This window comes from Anolis sagrei, chromosome 4, assembly GCF_037176765.1.
Source record: "Anolis sagrei isolate rAnoSag1 chromosome 4, rAnoSag1.mat, whole genome shotgun sequence".
Classification (NCBI taxonomy): Eukaryota; Metazoa; Chordata; class Lepidosauria; order Squamata; family Dactyloidae; genus Anolis; species Anolis sagrei.
The window spans coordinates 25,173,588-25,194,657 of record NC_090024.1 but is presented as its reverse complement, the minus strand read 5'-3'; the positions used below and the strand labels follow the sequence as shown (position 1 = coordinate 25,194,657).

Sequence of the window (21,070 nt, the reverse complement as noted above, 5' to 3'; positions counted from 1 at the left end):
GAACTGCTTAGGTCAACAGTGAGCTGGGCATTTTTAACAGATATTTTATGTAATGTTTTTAAATGTTTAATATATATAAATCTTAATTTAATTTATTTTAAGCTTAAAATTTTGTTTGTGATCTAAGGCATTGGATAACTGCCTATATGTAAGCCACCTTGAGTCCCCTTTGGGGTAGAGAAAGGCGGAGTATAAATAGGGTAAATAAATAAATAAATAATAAATTAATTAATTGACTATGAAGAACATAACTGCAGTGGTAAGAGCTGCTTGTCTCCTTTTATGGAGTTTCTTCCCCGTTTTTTAAAAATGTCCACAAACTAAATCACAAGAAACTCCTGTCTCTGTGTGTCTATGCATGTGTACATATAATCATGCACATAAGTGGTGGTAGGAGTCAGGTAAAAACAGAATAAAACTTCTTATTTACTGTTCATTTAGCCCAGTGCCATTTATAAAACATATTCTCTTTTCCTCACTAAATTACATCCCTTTGTCATTATGGCTTGACAAATTGACAGTAAAATATATCAGTACAAACATCAGGTTTCACATTTAAACTCATGCTACAAAAAGTATAGGTTTCATACTATAAATCTACCACACTGCTGTCAATGATCCAAATTCATGATGCATTAGCTTTCAACTAGACATCTGAAGGATTGTTTGACAGATCAGAAGATAGAAAATATAGAGCAAATGCACATTTATAGTCAGTGCACCTTTGTGTGTCACTGCATTCTATTTTCCTTTCAATACTCAAATCCAGTATTATATTCAGTCATTTACACACAAGGACAAGAAGCAATTGGTTTGACTGTCACAGGTATATACAGGTCCTACTTCCTTAAATAACTAACATGCTATGCTTTGAACATTTTCAATGTACCATATAAGCATGAAGAGTAATAAATTAACAGTAAACAGGTTAGCATGACATGGCTACAAGAAATTGGATTGTAGTTCTATGTTAACGCTTAGCTCTCCGCTGAGGGGAATATCAAAGAGCCACCAGCAAGCTTTTCCCATCCAGTCAAGATGGTCTATGCTCTTGCCTTTCATCACTGTACTAAGGAGCCACGGTGGCACAATGCGTTAAACCCTTGTGCTGACTGAACTGCTGACCTGAAAGTAGGTGGCTCGAATTTGTGAGACGGGGTGAGTTCCTGTCTGTCAGTTCCATCTTCCCTTGCAGGGACATGAGTGAAGCCTCCCACAGGATGGTAAAACATCTGGGCGTCCCCTGGGCAACGTCCTTGCAGATGGACAATTCTCTCACACCAGAAGCGACTTGCAGCTTCTCAAGTCACTTCGGACATATTTTTTTAAAAATCACTGTATTCAGAAAAGAGAATGGTTGCTTTTTTGATGAGTGTTAATACTCTGGCAAAGTTACGCTAAATATGATTTACAATATCTTGCAAGCTAAACAATACATTGAGATGATCCATACTTTAAGCTGCCGCACGTCCTAATGCAAAATAGACACATAAGGCAGGGGAGGTGAGTATGTAGATTCCCAAAACATTAATAACTGCTATTTCTATCTTCCCTTATCACTGGCCAAGATTAATAAGAACTGTAATTGAGCAAGATTTGGAAGAAAACACATTCCTTATAAATACCCAAAGGGAATCCTTAAAGCTTTTTGGTGCAAATTGACAAACACTTTTTATAACATTACTTTTTTTTTCATTTGCACATTCATATCTTGACTCCTTAAGGTAATTTACAATCAATATAAAATAACATAAATATGATAACACAGAATAAAATCATGTCATTAATAATAGGGGAAAATGGGATTTCATTACAGACCTAAACTAGCTGAAATACATATTTTGAGTGCTATTAAAATGCTTCTTGAAATAGGAAAATATTAGTTATTCCTCCATCCCCAAGCAACCTCAGGATTCAGAACTTTATATGTCGGCAAAGAGCTTATCCATAGCTCCTGGGCAATATCAGAAAATGTCACCTGTGCTATTTCCCAAAACTATGTTTATCCCTCAAGTGGCTAATCCTATGTGGCTTGGAATTTTTAAAAAGCCAATATACATTCAGAAATACTTATTTAGAAGAAAATACATTTTAGAATGTCTATTTAGATAGCAGTTTAAATGTCCATATTAATGCAGATGTTTGTACACACACACATATACACAGATCAAATGTGAGGGTGTTCAAGAACTCTGGCTCAACAACTGCATTCATGTAAAAATAAATCCAATAAATGATAACATTAAATTCATTTTTGACACAATTATACATATACAAGTCCTTGTCAAGTCAAATATGTCACAAACAGCTTGACTTATTACAATTAGCAGCAGCAGTTGCCCATTTACAGAAATGGCAACATGCTGAAAGACAAGTGTAATATACTTATTTAAGGAATGACACGCAAATAGGTTTCAATATTAGAAAAAAATAATCACCACATGAAATGCAATCAGAGATATCATTGCACATGTCAATTTAAGTAAAACCTACTTTTGTATTTGATTTTTATATAAAACAAAAGTTTTAAGCTACCACTGTCTGAAGATTTGTTATCATAGGTATTTTAATATTCAAAAAAAAAGAGGCTAATCTAAATGCATTTGCCCTGATATGACATTTCTTTAAAAATGAGTAGTATAGAAACGGAATAGTCTCACAAACATGTCAAAAAAATGACTTAGAAATCCATCATTAACAATCAATACACACAGACACACAGACACACACACACACACACACACAAATCCATTTGTGGTGATCCCTTTAATGGGCCAATTTGCTTCCCATGCCCTGCACACAAGGGGCAGGGAGGCCTTTAGCCACCTACACTGAAGGGAGGTCATACGTTTTGAAAATAGTTTCACGGGAACAAATCTCAGGGGCATGTGTGCATTAGTGAGCAGCTCACCCCCCATTGAGTTCAGCTTGAGCTCATTGTTGGTCTGTCCTCCTGCCCATTAATAGTATAATATATTGGTCACCTACTGTCCTAGCAGGGGTTTGGCCCACCCTATACTGTATGCGAGTGCAAATGGGGAGTGGTGGGCCTTTAAGTAGGCCTGCCTATGGAAAGCAGCTATAGGTTTACATTTGGTGTACTCCTAAGACAGCCTTTTGTGGTGCAGGCCAGGAATGGAAACCCTCACCTGTGTTTGTGTAACAAGGGTAAGGGTGAATGGAAATGGCCCTGAACTGGTGAGAGTTCTGCCTCTGTAAAATTCTTTGGACTTGGGGCAGAGATGGAGTTAACATAACTAAAATATTTTTCAGTACTGGGCTTACATGCAGATGAGTGTGCAGCTGGTCATCTAAAATAGATTCCAGGAATTTGACAAATCAGATTTTCTTCATATTTGTATAACAATCATACATCTAGAAATGTAACAAGGCAACTTACTTTTTAAATTACTTATTAATTTACTTGTTTTTTTTCAAGCCAATTTTTGTTCCTTGCTGCAATGATAAAAAAAATGATTGCTTGCAATATTGCTTATTTTTCCATTCCTTTTGTTATGTTTACTGAATAGAAAATGGCATAAACCATGCCCCAAACCTATTGAAATGTCCAGAAAAAGTGCCATTCCAATGGTAAGTATTGAAAGAAAATAAAAAGTAAAGTATTAATTGTTACACCACCAAATAAATTACTGGTTATGTTATTTTGAAGTTATTTTGAAATGCCTTTTAATTACATTCTTTATGATTCTCAAATGACTAATTTTGGGTTGCTGTAATGTTCTTATTTCCTTTGCATTATATATTAAGGGTTTTCAGCTACAGCATTAATTATATCCAGGGTTTGAAAACAGTAGTATTTTGTTTGTGGAACTAGTTATGCAAAAATGGTGGACATGTGTTGCTAAATACCCAAGAACAATATGAGGAGCCTAACACGTGGTAGTTTATGGATGATTTAGCTGAGCAGTTCTTTCTCTGATCCATTCCACAAAACTTCAGCAAGGAGAGCAGGATTTTGAACAGAATGAAGCAGTATGTAAACATGTGTAAAGAAATACAGATATTCCAGAATCTAAATAAATCCAAAAACCCTTCTAGCCCTAAGCATTTTAGGTAAGGGACACTCAAACTGCATTTTCAATTGAAGAATGAATCATGGGTACAACTGTTAGACGTTTTGTAAAATTGCAATACTGGCTCATCACTGATTTATTACAATAATTAATTTATAACTAAAAATCATACTAAACGGATCTTTGAAGAGACAAAAGTAACACTATATAGAACACACAGTTGTTTTGTAAAGTCAACAATTCTGGTTGCATAGAGGTAACCAGACAGTTAAAATGAGGCTGCCTGAAGCTTCCTATGACCCAGTTTATGAAGAAACAGAAGTCAGAACTCTACAAATGAAGCAAGATACAATATTTAAATCCACTGCTTGATTTATTTTATTGCTGAGTTGTTAAACTCAAAGTTGAAAAAGGCATCACAATTTAGCATTCAAGTCTGTCATTCCATCTGGTTCCATGTAATTGCTAATTTAGATTGGAGAGAAATTAATTTAGTTGTCAGATTTTAAAACTAACTGCCAATTTGGGCCTTCAAAGTAATCAAGAATCCCAGAAGCTTGTGCAACTTCATTTTCTGCACCTTCATGGAGCTTCATTGTAGATTTTCTACATTCTCAGATATTGTGCTTGAATTGTCCAACCACTTAATATAGGATAAGTGGTGATTTAGATCAAAGTTTTAATAACTCCCTAAAGTGTGAAAAATAGTTCTATAAGACATATAAAAAGCACATGAAATATAATACAGAAAACTCTGTGTACTGCAGAATACATGTGTGATTATATTCACTAAGTGATAATTTATATATACCCTATTGGTGCAGTAAAAACTGTATTTGATCATCGAATGAAATGTTGGCAGAAATGACAAGATGTTCAGGCCATGTTGCAGAGAAAATCAAGAAGCCAAAGTTAAACTTCAGCTTGCCAAAAAATGACAAATTACAGAAAACTAAGGATGAAATCAAAAAGTGGGAAACAAAACTTCAGCAAGGAGAGCAGGATTTTGAACAGATCTCCAAAACAATATTAAAAGAAGTAGGGAGATTTGAGAAAGACTGTCAAAACTGTTCAAAACTGTCATAATAAAGTATTTGGAATCAGCAGTGTAAACACAACAGCAGCTGATACAATAATAATAATAATGATAATAATAATAATACTTTATTTGTACCCCGCTACCATCTCCCCAAGGGACTTGGTGTGGCTTACATGAGGCCAAGCCCACAATACATCAATAAACAAAAGCAATAACAATAATCAATACAAAACAGTTAAAATAACTCAAAAACAGAATAATACACAATAAGCAATAGACAATAACAATATCAAACATACAACATTTTAAAACCTACAAGACTCAGAGGCATTAACACCTGAAGTCAAAGTCATTTCCTAGAAATAAGACTTTTAAATCTGAAGACTCTTTAGCTGTGTGTCCCAGTCAAGCTAAATTCCACAGTGAAATCACTTTAAAATCATCCAAATAAACCACTATATATATATTTTTTTGAATTTAACAACTGGCTTTTTCTGTACTACAGCATTTTATTAACAGTTACATATCATGACCCTATTTGAAGCAGACTGTTGCATGACTTCTTGGAGTCTTAGAATCATAGAATCATATAATCATAGAGTTGGAAGAGACCTCATGGGGCATCCAGTCCAGCCCCCTGCCAAGAAGCAGAAAAATAATGTTCAAAGCACCCCAACAGATGGCCATCCAGCCTCTGTTTAAATACCTGAAAAAAGAGCCTCCACCATCCTCCGGAACAGTGAGTTCCACTGCTGAACAGCTCTCACAATTAGGAAGTTCTTCCTAATGTTCAGATGGAATCTCCTTTCCTGTAGTTTGAAGCCATTGTTCTGCATCCTAGTCTCCAGGGCAGCAGAAAACAAGCCTCTTACCTATGGCTTCCTCTCACATGGCCATCACATTTCCTTTCAGCCTTCTCTTCTGCATGCTAAACATGCCCAGCTCTTTAAGTCACTCCTCATAGGGCTTGTTCTCAAGACTCTTGATCATTTTAGTCACTCTCCTCTGGACACCTTCCAGCTTGTCAATATCTCCCTTTAGTTGTGGTGCCCAGAATTGGACACAGTATTCCAGGTGAGATCTGACCAAGGCAGAAGAAGCCAAAGAAGCAAAGAGAGTCCTTCATGGCTGGAAGTGTTCTCCTTGTGAGGAAGGGCTATCATGGCTTTTTTGGTTATTAATTCAAATGACAGATTTTTCAGAGTTTTAAAGCAATTGATACCTTTCTGTCCATGAGGGACTGCCTCTTAAGAATTTCTTTATGGATGACCAACAAGTATCATCTTGCTCATGCCCTCCAGTGTGTTTACAAGAGTGCCTAGTGGTTACTTTCTCAGGTGATGGGAAACTTGGAGTCATGCTGGATGATATTACTCTTTGCACGCTTTGTTCAGGCCAACAGCAAAAGCATATTCAGTGATTTCAATTTTTAACATGGATAGAAACCATAGCTTTTTTATTATCAGGACCACCCATTTATATGTCCAGTCTTTGATTACGCCTCACTTGGATTACTAACCTATTGACTGATTTGCCTTAATCCAGAGCAGCGCTGTCACAGTTATTTATACCCTATCACTTCTCCATGGCTACCAGTTCATGCCAAGGGTAATTTAAAACTTTGGTTCTTGTATTTAAGGATCTGCACTCTCAGTCTCCCTCAGTACCCTGGCAGCTCGGTATCTATAAATTAGGAATCTAAGATCTACAGGCAAAAGATCATTATCTGTCCAGCATATTGCACAGCTCTGTCATGGTGTTATAATTTCAATGCCTGGCTCTTCATTTGTAGAAGGAACCACCTGTGGACCTTCGTATAATTAGGATATCATCTGTTAAGTCAAAGACTTTTCTCTTTGACTTGCCAGATTAAGCTACTGAGTAGTATCTTAGGTTGCTGAAATGGGTAGTGATCACTTGGGTGTTCAGGATTTAATAATTCTTATTCTTGATTGTATAGGTTAATATTCTGCCCATCACTGAAAAGAGTGTTATAATGTGTTAACTATAGAAAAGCCTGCGAATATAGACAGAGAGAAAAAATCATGTGAAAGTATAACAGAGTTGTTGTAGGTTTTTTCGGGCTATATGGCGATGTTTTAGAGGCATTCTCTTTTGACATTTCACCTGCATCTGTGGCAAGCATAGTCTGACCTCACAACCTCTGAGGATTATTGCCATAGATGCAGGCAAAACGTCAGGAGAGAATGCCTCTAAAACATCGCCATATAGCCCGAAAAAACCTACAACAATCCAGTGATTCCAGCCATGAAAGCCTTCGACAATACATTGAAAGTATAACATATTACTTGTCATATCCTAGATACTGAATGCATGATGCCATGCACACAATGTAATATAAGGAAGGCAACATTGACAGGTCTGTGTTTCTCCCTAAAAGGAGTGTATATAATTTGCCCACAACGCTACATAACACTACTTCTGTAGCCTAGAAGTCTAATAGAGAGCTTGCTGATATTTCCATGTAAATATTCTGAGATTCCAATACTTATGTATGTCTAAATAGAGTGTTAACTCTATCTACATATCTGAATTTTACTGAAATCACAAGTTGAATGAGAGATAGAAAGAGATTAGCTAGAAAATGACAAAAAAATATCAATCCCTCAGTGTACAGAAATAGGCGTGGGAACCACACCTATTTCACACCCACCTCCACCACATATTGTAATTTTACACATTATTTCAACACTCCCAACAAATCCCCATAATATAAGTGTTACATCACATATATTTCATATACTTAAGTCGATTAAACTGAATATCACCAGAACATTTGACTAAGGGAAGGATGAACACATCTTGGCTTTTTGATAACCAGACAAAATATTTTCCTGTGGCCCCCTTCTCTATAAAAAGACAGGATGTTCTGATATGGCCTTGAGCTTAATTTCCAGAATAACTTGGGTTGGGGAATACTTGAGCTGCTTAACACTGAGAAAAATTAATTATAGCTCATCCTCACCTCAGTAAACCTTAGCAAGAAAGCAGGAAGAATCCCTAAAGCTATTTAATTATTGGCTAGAGGTCACAGTAGTATGAGAGAGCAGGCAGAGTATCTATGTCAAAATCTCACATAATCCATCCCTTACATTCAATTCCCTTTGAGAGGCATCGACTTTTGTCAACCAGAACTAGACTCAGGGGACAGATATAGTTATTCCACCTTCAGACTGTAGAATGATGTGCTGGAAGAGATTTGTCAATTTGAGATGCTGTCTCAGTTTAAATCAGCAGTAAAGACCACTGTCTTCTGGCAGGCCAATCAAGATAGCATTTAAATTATTCTTTTAAAAGTATTTATTGATTAATTTTAATAAGTATTGGTTTTATATGCTCTTTTAACTGACATAATATCATTGATATTAGTATGTTATTTCTTGTTATTCCCTGCCTTGATCCACTGAGAGAAATGAGTAAACAATAACAACAACTTAGTTGAAGGAAACTTTCTCCTATTTTGATATCACTCGTCTCAAGCTGGGTGAAAGTAAATCACCATCTACTTGCACCATCTACTAGACAATCCTAAAATCTTTCACTGACATACTCTACTGGATCCTGCTGATAAGTCACTATGGGAATTGCAGATGTCCTTACAGAGAACTGTTGTTGACTGCTTTAAAACTCAAAAGCTCTGAAATCTCACAATGCTACTCTGTAAAGAAGAGTACAGGATATGAAAAAAAATACTGACTACTCAAACAAGCAAACAGGTCAGAGATAGATTTGTTCATTTCTTATATATTAGGCACAGTTAGGTATTGTCGGAATACTCGTAATTCGGAATAAAATCAGAAAAGCTACCTTTTTGAAGCAATTTCGAAGTTATTTTAAAAACAGGAAGTCCCTTTGCTCTTTCAATGCTTCCCTCACCATTTTTGATATGACTCAGTAAGTGAGTCAGAAGTGAGACAGGGTTATTTATTTATTTAAAACTTTTATATCCCAATCTTCTCACCTTCATAGAGGGACTCAGACCGGCTTACAGCAAAGATTCAATGCTACTAATACAAGTTAAAACATCATACAACAATACAAGATTTAAATACATATAGATTAAAAACATATATATTGAATCGCCAAGGTAAAATCATGTTCAACTCAGTCCGCATATGTGGTCACTCACTTTGGTCTGTAACCAGTCTCAGCCATTATTCTGGGAATGCGTCATTCCATAACCAGGATTTCACTAGCCTCCTGAAGGACAAGAGGGAGGGGGAAGATCTAATCTCACTCAGGAGAGAGTTCCATAGCCAAGGGGCCACCACAGAGAAGGCCCTGTCTCTCGTTCCCACCAAACACGCTTGCGAAGGTGAAGAGCAGGGCCTCTCCAGAAGATCTTAATGTCCTTGATGGTTCATAGGGGAGAATACGTTCGGACAGGTAAACTGGGCTGGAACTGTATAGGGATTTATAGGTTAAAACCAGCACTTTGAATTGTGCTTGGAAGCTAATTGGCAACCAGTGGAGCTGGTGCAGCAAGGGAGTTGTGCGCTCCCTGTATCCAGCACTCGTCAGTAGCCTGGCTGCCGGGCGTTGGACTAATTGCAGCTTCTGGGCAGTCTTCAGAGGCAATCCCACATAGAGAGCATTGCAGTAATCTATACGGGATGTAACCAGAGCGTGGACCACCGTGGCCAAATCAGACTTCCCAAGGGCACAGCTGGCGCACAAGTTTTAACTGTGCAAAAACTCTCCCAGCCACCACTGCGACCTGGGGTTCCAGGCTCAGTGATGAGTCCAGAATCACTCCTAAGCTGCGAACCTGTGCCTTCAGGGGGAGTGTAACCCCGTCAAGCACAGGCTGTAACCCTATGCCCTGTTCGGCCTTACGACTGACTAGGAGTACCTCTGTCTTCTCTGGATTTAGTTTCAATTTGTTCGGCCTCATCCAGTCCGTTACAGTGGCCAAGCACCAGTTCAGGACTTGAACAGCCTCCTAAGTAGCAGGTGGGAAGGAGTGACAGAATTGGACATCATCTGTGTACAGATGACACCATACCCCAAAACTCCGGATGATCTCCCCCAACGGCTTCATGTATATGTTGAATAACGTAGAGGACAGTACTGAACTCTGCGGGACCCCACAGTACAATGGCCGTGGGGCTGAGCAGGAGTCCCCTAATGGGAGCAACCCTCAAGGAAGGACTGGAGCCACTGCAAGGCAGTACCCCCAAGGCCCATTCCTGTGAGGCATCTCAGAAGGATACCGTGGTTGACGGTATTGAAGGCCGATGAGAGGTCCAGCAGAACCAACAGGGATACACTCCCCCTGTCAAGCTCCGGGCATAGATCATCCACTAAGATGACCAAGGCTGTCTCAGTACCATGTCCCAACCTGAATCCAGACTGCACCGGACCCAGATAATCAGTGTCTACCAAGAATTCCTGGAGTTGCGAGGCCACCACACGTTCCAGGACTTTGCCCAAGTAGGGGAGATTGGAAACTGGCTGATAGCTGACAAATTGAGTAGGGTCCAGTGATGGTTTTTTCAACAGCGGTTTTATAACAGCTTGTTTTAAGCTTGCTGTAATATTGCCTTCCCGAAGGGAGGCATTAACCACCACCTTTAGCCAAACTCCCTCTGGCTTCCTTTACAAGCCAGGATGGGCAGGGGTCTAGGATGCATGTGGTTGCTCTCACCTCTCGCCAGCATGCAAGCTGCTTGCCTCCCAGCCAATGAGGGGAGAAGGTTTTTTTTTGGGGGGGGGGATTTCGGCACAGTAGCCATTGCACTATATAAAGGGCAGCACATGGCTCGGAGGCTCATTCGGAGCTGGGAAGGGAGAAGGGAAAGAGAAAGGAAAGGGAGGTTGTGAAAGGAGGTTGGAAGAAGAGCGGTTGGAAGAGCAGGGCAAGCAGAGAAGGGCTGTTGCCTGGCTGGACTGCCTGCCTTACTGCTTGTGTGTTGTTGCTGTTGGGGTTTGGAACGGGTGGACAACGCATGTGTGGGTAATATTGGGGGTGAGGGTGCATGGCGTGGCATGGCGTGTGTGGAAAGAAGGAACAGCATGAAGGAAACAAAGCACTCCAACATTTGAAAAAGCCCCAGCATTGTAGCAGATCTCTCTGGCATGGCCTCTGTGTTGTACAATGCCTCAATAGATCTAGATTTCCCATCAAGCCACTCTTTGAACACAAACTATCCTTTCTAAAGGTGTGAAATGAACTTCCAAAACCACAAAGGCTGATTTTTCTTTGTTTTTTTTTCCTGCTGTTTTTTTCCCTGCTGTTTTTCCCCCCTTTGTTTGCTTTTCATTGCCAGAAGAGCAAGCACTAAGGATGGAAGGAAACCCCCTTCCCCCCACTATCCATTTCCCCTAATGTTTGGAAAGCTGATAAAGCAACTACTTCATTGCCACTTGAAATGTCTTTTCTTCAAGGCATCTAATGGATAGTTGGGCTCTCTGCAGAAATTGCATATGTACATTTCACTGTACCTGTGGCAAATGGCTAGGGGGGTGGGGTATTGGTGCTCCTTGTTTTACATTACTCTATATGTTTATATTGCTTTTTTTAAAAAAAATATTTTATGCTGACTTCAGCAGACCTTAAAAGCAGCCTAAAATCCTTTCATGTAAGGTTAAAACACATGCAGGTAAAACGTATTTGTCAAAACTAAAAAAAAAAAAAAAGCTATTTATGGAATTAAAAAATAATATTTACAACAAATGTGATGATTTTGTATATAGTTTTGTCATAAAAAGAAAAAAAATATGTATTCTATTTTTGTGCTGTTCTATTCCATTATTATTGGTGCAGGGGAAATTGCTATTGGAAGCCTTATTCTTTCACATGGAATTTATTTACTTGGTTTCCTTTTAAAATTAAAAGCCTGCCCTTGAAAATAAGCAAACTGTTCAGCTAAACTACTGCAGGAGCTACATGCTGCTACCAATAAATCAGACAACAAAGTCGTGATCCATATTACTGCTTTTTAACCTCTCCATTCTTTGGCACTGACTATCTCGAAGACCATCATTGCCAGTCAAAATTATCCCAGAAAATAAAACAGCATGGTCCTCATTACCAGAAATGCTGCTGGAAATAAAATCCAATTTCTTTGTTTTCAAAAAGCAATTTTGACACACTATGAACTAAAAAGGCAATAGAGAAATTTCATAAAAATTAAGCTTGAACTCTATTTCACCACTGGACAATTTAAACCAGAATTGTATTTTGCTGCAAAATTCACTAACCAGACGTACAAGACAGATATTTTATGATATTGTGCCTTGAAGAGCTATAAACATTTCCCAAAGTTTGAGTCACCAGAAATGTACTTTTAAAAAATAGGTGGAATAAAAACTGTCCTAATAAATATATTGTATTTTCCTACTCGGGTTCTTTTTGTTCCACACCATAAAATATCTGGGGAGAAATAATGTTCCGTGTCATTTTGTGGTTGAAATATATTGTAGAGAACCTGTTGTAAGTGCTAGAGTGAGAAACAACCCCTTCCCTTGCCCAAAGGTAGGAGAAAAACAGGTACATACTTCCTTGAACTTGTGCCACAAGAAATATGTGGAGATATTGATGTCTTCAGAGGCGGGGATCAAGGGATATGGCGGAGTTCATCACAGAACACTGAAGATCCTTCCACACAGCCATATAACCTAGACTATCAAGGCAGGAAAACCCCACAATACCTGCTTTGAACTGGGTTATCGGAGTCCACACTGCCATATATTCCAATTCAAAGCAGAAAATATGGGATTTTATTCAGCTAGGTGGACGGGGCCTAAGATATATCATTATGAAACCCATAGGGCCAAATAAAGATAAAGACAATGAAACAATTATAGAAACTTTTGAACTGTCCTTCATGTTATTTACCATATAATATAATATGTGAAACAAGATAGGTCCAGATGTAGACCCACTAGTCTATTCTGAGTCACTATGAGATTGCCACCATAATTTGAAACAGTTCTATCAGGTTAAGAAGAATTAATCTAATTACTGTCATCCATAGCAGAAATTACTATACCAATACATACATCTAACATATGCTATCAATGTTCAAATGGTCAAATAACCATTCAGTCCACTGTATTTGGCAAATCAGCTGTTCAGTATCTATGGACAAAATATGAAAAAACAACTCTGCTCTACCATTTGAGTGACAGGTTTGGACCTGAACACAATGCAGGTAGATGTCAAATCCACCTATGTGTAAATCACTCTGTAAATAGGCATTATTTTTCAGTCATAATGCTATAGAAAAGAGACAGCTCTAATGGAACAAATGTAAGCCCCTTCCACACAGCTCTATAAAATCCACATTGAACTGGATTATATGGCAGTGTAGACTCAGATAACGCAGATATTGTGGATTGTCTGTCTTGATATTCTGGATTATATGGCTATGTGGAAGGGCTCTTAGATGCCTGATTGATTATGTAATTGTTTACAGGTTTTCTGCTGCAAAACGCTTAGAGGGATTCAAAGTGGTGCATCTATATTTTTAGTTCAAACCCATCTGCCCATTAGATTTAAAACTTAATACTTTATCTGTTGTGATAAATACCTCTTCATCCAGTCCTGAAGAGCTGTTTGCTTTAATTCATAAGCATCAGAACTATAAAACATTAATTTTATCTTCTTATTAAGAAGATTGCCCTTAATTATAATTATCTCTGAAAAAGAAAAATGCAGCAGCTGCATCTATTCTGAGAGTGGCTCCCAAGACAATGTAATTAAGTTAGTTTGGTGAGAAGCTGTCTGCACAGATTTGAAAGATGCTAAATATCAGTAGTATCTTAATTTCCTATGTTTATAATAGTGTTAGATCAGCTACTGTTGTGTGTACCAGTAAATAAAATCAAAGCAACTAGTAGCTGCCCTGAGTGGCACCCTGGAATTTAAAAGAAATATAATGTTAACACAGTCAGAGTCCAATATAAGCTTATTTCAAGGAAGGTCCAGTAGAGAGAGATTTGTAGTGTTCCACATAACATGGGATAGAAAAATATAACCTCCAATGGCTAAGCTATATTTTTAGCTGAGAAAATGAAAATTCACATAAAAATTAAGCTCTATTTGCTTGCAGAGTCTGAAAAATATTAATTTGTAAGTCTCTTAAGATAGAGAACATGTTTCAAAAATTTAGAAAAGATTGAAGATTCACATGTATCACATGATTCAGATCATTGTCAGTATCCCCCAAATATCTGATGCTACCTGATTTTTTTTAATGCATATTACATCCAAAAATAAAGTTAGAATAGCCTCTTCTCTGGCCCTAAAAATATTATTCAAATATTATGAGCATTAATATTAAATTCTAACTATCTTGATTAAGAGTAAAATATCTATTGGCATATTTACTGAATTGCTATCTGTCTTCAAGTCCCTTCTAACTATTGTGGCCCTAAGATTAAACTATCCTAAACATTTCCTTGGCATTTTTTGATCACAGGGATTTACTTTTGCTTTCCTCTGGGGCTGAGAGACTGTGACTTCTCCAAGATCATGCAGTGAGTTTTCATCCTTGGGTGGTTCACTATCAGTTACCATTGTTTTCCTATTATATATATATATATATATATATATATATATATATATATATATATATATTGGATTGCAGAATGTTTATTATTGGACTTTTGTTCTTTACAGAATTAACTTCTTAAAAGATAAAATATGAAGTAGTTAAAATAATCAGAAGATAGAATTTCAAATTCTATAACCTTACTTTTGGTTTCACCAGGATTTTGCATGATCAATTCCTTCTGTCTTCTAAAGCATAGGTTCCTTTGATAGAGTATTTGTTGAATACATAATCAACATAGCTATTAGAAGTGAAGCTCAATATTATTCTAAAGGGATAAGAAGTATTAGCATAACAAATCTAATTAACAAATCTCTGCTAATTAAGTTTTGTAGATCTATTTTTTCTTAGCATATGGAGAGGTGCTTTTGCATAACCAAGTGCATCAATCTAATTCCATAACATGAATGACAAGCTTGGGATAGAATGTCTCGTCAATCTGCTCTTTGAAATTAGCAATTATTAAATTAGCATTTTAATGCTGTACTTTAATTTATAGTTTGAACTTAGGTAATAGGAACATTTCCATCTTTATATGTTTACTCTATTCAGTCTTTTCAACATTAAGTTTCTTGCATCTATGGGGGAAAATTAACAGAAGAAAATTAGCTCTTTTTTCTTTTCTAGTGTCAGATTAACTCTACACAGAATTGCTCCATAAAAGCCAATAAAGATTTAGGAAACCGACAGATTAATACCATCTTTATGTTATTTGTGTTCTTCTATTAATAGTAGTAATACATTCTGGATTTAAAATGATTATGCTACTGATATGCCTAAACAATTTACTAGTATGAAGTATCACTGATAAATATGAATCTTTTCATTTCAGATAATTGCCTTATTTAAATACTAGCAAAATTATTTTCAGCAAAGCATATATCAGAACATAAAGAATGCAAAATATTTTGATATTATCAGCAGGACAGAACCTGTAGTCCTCTCTATATGTTGTTGGACAAGAGAGCCCGTCAACGCTTCTTCTAGCCATATTGGCTAGAAGTGATAATGCAGTCTGGCAATGTCTGGAAGAGCACAAATTTCTCATTCCTCAATTAGTGAAAGGCCATTTCATCCCACATCTATCTGTACTGGAAATGTCACACTGAAATTAACTAGAGATATGAAAATCCCTAGTCATATTATATTGATTTCCTCTCTTTGCTCCAATTATATATTCATATAGCAACACAGCTTTTGGCTAGACAGCCCTCTACAAGCAGATTTTAATTCCCTATATTGGTAGAATGCTGGGATAAACATAAAGCAAATAAATACATAAGTGTTGTAGCAATTTTGTTTTCATTACATTTTTCAGAACCACACTGTCATTCATGCCCTATTCAAGTTTAGTGCTAGGTTCTGAGAATGTTGGGGATTACAGGTATCTTTCACTGAAGTATATGTTACTGGAGTGTGTTGAAACAGTTGCCCCTGAATTAATACACCACTGGTAGCTGGGAAATAGGAGAAACAAACAGAAATGTGTTTCAATACAACACTAAGGGCCCTTCCAGACAGGTCCTATCCCAGATTATCCCAGATTATCTGGCAGTACGCAATGTGGCCAATGAGATCTATAAAGCGAAAAAGAAGACGGGCAGGACATATAGCACAAACAAAATATAACGGATGGACATGGCTACTGCAACTAAAAACTGGATACCAAGAGATCAAAAGCAGCCCTTGGGCAGACCTCATACTTGATGGGACTTACCAAAGATTAAGTTATTTGGCCAGAGATGGAAAAGAAAAGCACAGGATCATATATTTTGGCAACTGGTAGATTTGTGTGAAGCCCAAAAGGAGTGGATTGACAACAGATAGAATAGAATAGAATCTGGCAGTGGGGATTCATATAATTCAGTTTAAAGAATAAAACCTGGGATATAATGGCCTGTCTGGAAGGGTCCTTAGACAATTCAATGAGGTTTTCTTACCATTTATTTGTATTCCCTTCCTATATAAAACAAATATACTTTTTAAAAAATTCTTAGTCTTTCTAGCTTTAATAAAATGAGGATCCCAGGTATTGTTCTATAACCAAATATGTATATTCAGATCTGCATACTATGCATGTCTTGTTCATCCACAGCTAATATCAGCAGAGCAGTTTACGTCAAGGGAACAACACAGAGGGAAAATTTGAAGTTTCCTTCGCAGAGATTTCTGTTTTCCACACCCCCCACCCAATACACACATTTTTTGAACAATCATGTCTTCTAGATGTCAGGTGCATTAATAATACAAACTCTCAAGAAATTTTCAGAATTTTTAAAATGAGTTAGATGGGATTCCTGATATTTCACCAAAGATAGCTTTTCATAACAAAATTTCACTCACCAAATGGTTGGTGGTTCTGATCCTTCTATTTCCAAGTAATCATATTTTTCTTCCATTTGAAAATCTGTAAATATGAGGGAAATTGTGTCTCCAGGTTCAGCCACGATGGTCCATGTGCAGTCTGCATTGTTGTGGTACTCGTTGGGAAAATTAGGGCTCGAGACGATGCCGCTGGATCCCCTCATTGTCCCTCCACACGCATCTTCAGCTGTTAAAAACAGTGAATAGAAAAAGGAGGATATCCATAAGAGGAAAATATTTAAATTTATGTACTTCCCCTGAAATAAAAAAAATAATTTCAATAGAATAAGCTATTAAATAATAGCATGTGCTACCAGCTAGAGGGAAATGCAAAGCTAGATTGTTCCATCCTACTGGGAGACTACCTTCATTGAGTTATTTCCTCAGTTTATATCTAGAAGCAGCCATTCCATGAGAGTGCAAAGACTAGAAGGAGAGCTGTCACTATCAATTGTATTAAAGCACCAGATTTGATAGACTCCTCTATTTCAGCTGTTTATATCCATTATAAGAATTATATAACTCACTAGAATTCTATAGTGACATATTCTTGTTTCACTCCTCCCTCCTCAACCAGCTTTCTTCTTGAATTGATCTTTAACACATGACCTCTATTGATTAGCATCAGTGCATGGAAAATGGGATTGTGCTTGCTGATCAGATTCTGAACTCCACACATTAAGCCAACAATGAAAATGGTCCTATATCTACAAGCTGAGAAGGCACCAGCAGATAATCTGGATTTTATACAGATGTGTAGAAGGGACCTGAGTAGTACATTTGGCCCAAAAAATACCGTGAGTGAGGGCACAAGTAGGAAATAACTTAAAAGTAGAAAGCAACAACAAACAGACTGAGACTGACATAAAGCTAATGGTCTTCCATACACTTGCAAATATGTGAATGAAGGAAAGAATATGACTTTTGAGTGGTGACTGTTAAGAAAACTACAGGAAGGGTAGTGACATTTGCTTGGTAACATTTGATATGTAGCGTAACATGAATATTATGCATTTCTACTGATATTGAACTTTCTCAATGAAGCTCTTCTTGTGCAAAAAGAGTGTCTGTGGTCATGTCAACAGTCTAAAATGTGCCATATGCTATACTGACCAGAAGACAGTATGAACAAAAAGGAGGAAGAGAATGGGGAAAAAGATTATGGCAGCACCTTCAAGACTAACTGGTTTTGATTTTAGTATAGACTTCCATGGATATAACTCATTTCTTCAAATGTACAAAGTAATTTTAAAGCTTTAGATGTAAAAATATTTTTTACAATTTTGGGATTGGGACTGAGTGCAATAGGATCCAAAAATATGCAAATTGTGCCCTCTACCCTTCCATACACTGGAGCTATCTGGAGTCTATTATATTCTACTATAATTTTATGAATATGACCAAATAAGGCATAATGAAAAAAGGACAAGCCTATAAATGAGTTGCAATGATAACAGCAACAGAGTAAAGCAGAAGAACAGAAAAAATGGAGCACAGCACTGTTACTTGTAAGTATTGGAATTAAGACAACAAGATGTAAACATAGGTTTTGACAGAAGCTCCAGGTGCCTTACTATCTTATCACATGGAGTATTGGAAGTGTCCTAGCACACTACCAGGATGTTTCCTCCATGGCAACATGCTAGGATGCTTCCCTAGAAACATGGGAGGCTTCTCATGTTCCATAGAGAAGAATGGGGGGAAGCCTGTTGGAGACATTTTCCCCATGAGCTATAGTAAGAGGTACAGTGGGCGATGTGGGACAACAGTTTTCTCCTGCTGCCCCATGAATTTAGACCTCAATGTTATTAGGTCCTTAATCAGAACAGCTGTTTCTTTTCCTAGCATGATAAACTACAGCTAACAACTTGGTTCTTGTCATGCAACTTTCCTACGTACAGACATTCTTCAAGAAATAAATGCAGTAATTGTAGTAGAGGCACCTCCAGAAATATATGGATTCAAGCGTGTGACAAATAAGGATCACTGATATTACAAAGACAAACAATTAAATCCCTGTTCCTTGGGCCTTCATATGGTAAGAGAGAAAGGGAAATTGCCCAATAACGGCAATGGCTTGGGATCTGGATACTTTTAACTTGGAGAATAAAAGCTTTAGAGGGAAATGATAGCTATGTTTAAATATTTGAAAGAATGTTCTGTTGAGGATAGAGCAAGTTTGTTTTCTGCTGGCCTAGACACTAGACCATGAAGCAATGAATTCCAACTACAGGAAAAGGGATTCCACCTAAAAATTAGAAAGAAACCTCTGACTGTAAAAGGTGTTCAACTGTGGAATATGCTGCCTCAGAAGGAAGAGGAGTTTCTTTCTCTACGGGTTTTTAAGCAGAGGCTAGATGGCCACCTGTCAGGACTGCTTTGCTTGTGTTTTCCTACATGGCAGTAGGTTGGATTGAATGACCCTTGTGGCCACTTCCAGCTCTATGATTTTATGAATATGACCAGTAGTTGGTATTTTTTAGTTCTTGATTTCTAATTATACTGGGGGTGGGGAAGAAAAAATTGTCTGAATGACTTAATTGTCTGCCTAGTCTTGCACCCCTTTCCTAAGAATGCAAAATATGGACTTTGTAACGCAAGTGACAAGTCGCAATACCTGGTGGCATTTTGCATTTGTCATGACTGTGTAAATTAGGTCACCCTCTGTTTATCTTGATCTATCTTCACATGTGAAATACATTAATCTGCAAACCATTCTCACAAACAGTTCACAGTTATTATCTTGAATGTCATGTTCCCAGCACAATCACGTTTCTACTTCTTACAAAAGATCTGCTTTAATAAAGTGAATTATTTCAAAAGAACAGACATCTCAAAGAGTGAAATACACAAAAAACTTGAATAAATGTCCCACTTCATAATGCAAGCAAGGATGAAATACCAGATTACATACAGATCTTTGTTGGTAGACCCTTGGGTTCACAGTTCTTATAAAAGAAACATGCTATCTTTAAAGCCTTTATACATTTTTGAAAAAGAATGATATGACTGCTATTGGGTCTATTCCTTCAGTGTAAGATACCCAGAGGTCAAGATTCTTTAAAAGTCATATCTTCTGCATCTGAAATCTAAGCCATAACTTCATACATTTAAGAGAGAAAAGTAAGGGACATCTGAAGATGTGTCAGTTCAACAAGGCACACCATAGAGTGAATAGTATTTCAACACATCAGATGTCTGAATTTCTAGTATCACACCATTGACATGATATGAATAGTTGATGGACCTGAATTAAAACCCAGACTGGCTTTGGAAAAATGGATTGTCACTCTCCCCACAGAGCACTACAAAATCAAATCAAATAAAAAATACACAGTCATTGACCAGCAAAAGGAAAGTGGAGTACAGTCTCATAAAAGCATTGTACATTGAAATCTAAAAGGCTAGAAAACAGAGATATGCTAAAAGCTAAAGCACAAAAACTATTTAGATAAGAGAAGGGACTAGAAGGGGATGGAGAGGGAGGGAGATTGACAGAGGGGTAGGAGCATTCAGGGCACAAGTCTAGAAGACTGGAGTGGGAAGAACTGATTTACACTTCAGTTAGCTGATAGTTAGATTGATAACTTTTGGAGGCAATAATCATAACAGAATTTAATCTAATTGTATTTGTATTATGCAGAATGTGTCACAATATCATTCACTGACCATTACTTCTCTAAGAAGCATTCTCAAAAAATCTCCAGAGGCCATGGTATCTTTGATTCCATCCCCATCTCCATAAATTAGTAAGAACAGTTGGGTCCTGTATCACCTTTATAGAAGCTGTATTAGCAATCTCTCCTTGCCAGATTGTCACCTTGTTGTACATTCCAGTGAACCTATGAGAAAAGCCCGTGGGAGCCATGTACTCACAGTGGGGCCACTCATGGCGACAAGGTCATAGGGGAGGAACCGGATGAAGAATGATACAAGAACCTCAACAGAGGAGCAGGGAAATTATAACACTGTACATGTTACAACAGCTGTGAAGGCAGACAAAGGCTGCAACAGATGGAGGCTACCAATCTTCAGGATAACCATGCCGTTGGATC

General features: G+C 37.4%; 1 protein-coding gene across 8 annotated transcripts in view; it reads right to left on the bottom strand.

The window, feature by feature from the left end:
* Positions 1 to 21,070, bottom strand: part of CSMD3 (CUB and Sushi multiple domains 3) — a 661,396-nt gene that overhangs the window by 372,685 nt on the left and 267,641 nt on the right. For all 8 annotated transcript variants that reach the window (XM_060775796.2, XM_060775789.2, XM_060775791.2 and 5 more), the window contains exon 5: positions 16,995 to 17,202. In XM_060775796.2, the coding sequence (XP_060631779.2) occupies positions 16,995 to 17,202 (208 nt within the window). The remainder of the gene's footprint in view (positions 1 to 16,994; positions 17,203 to 21,070) is intronic.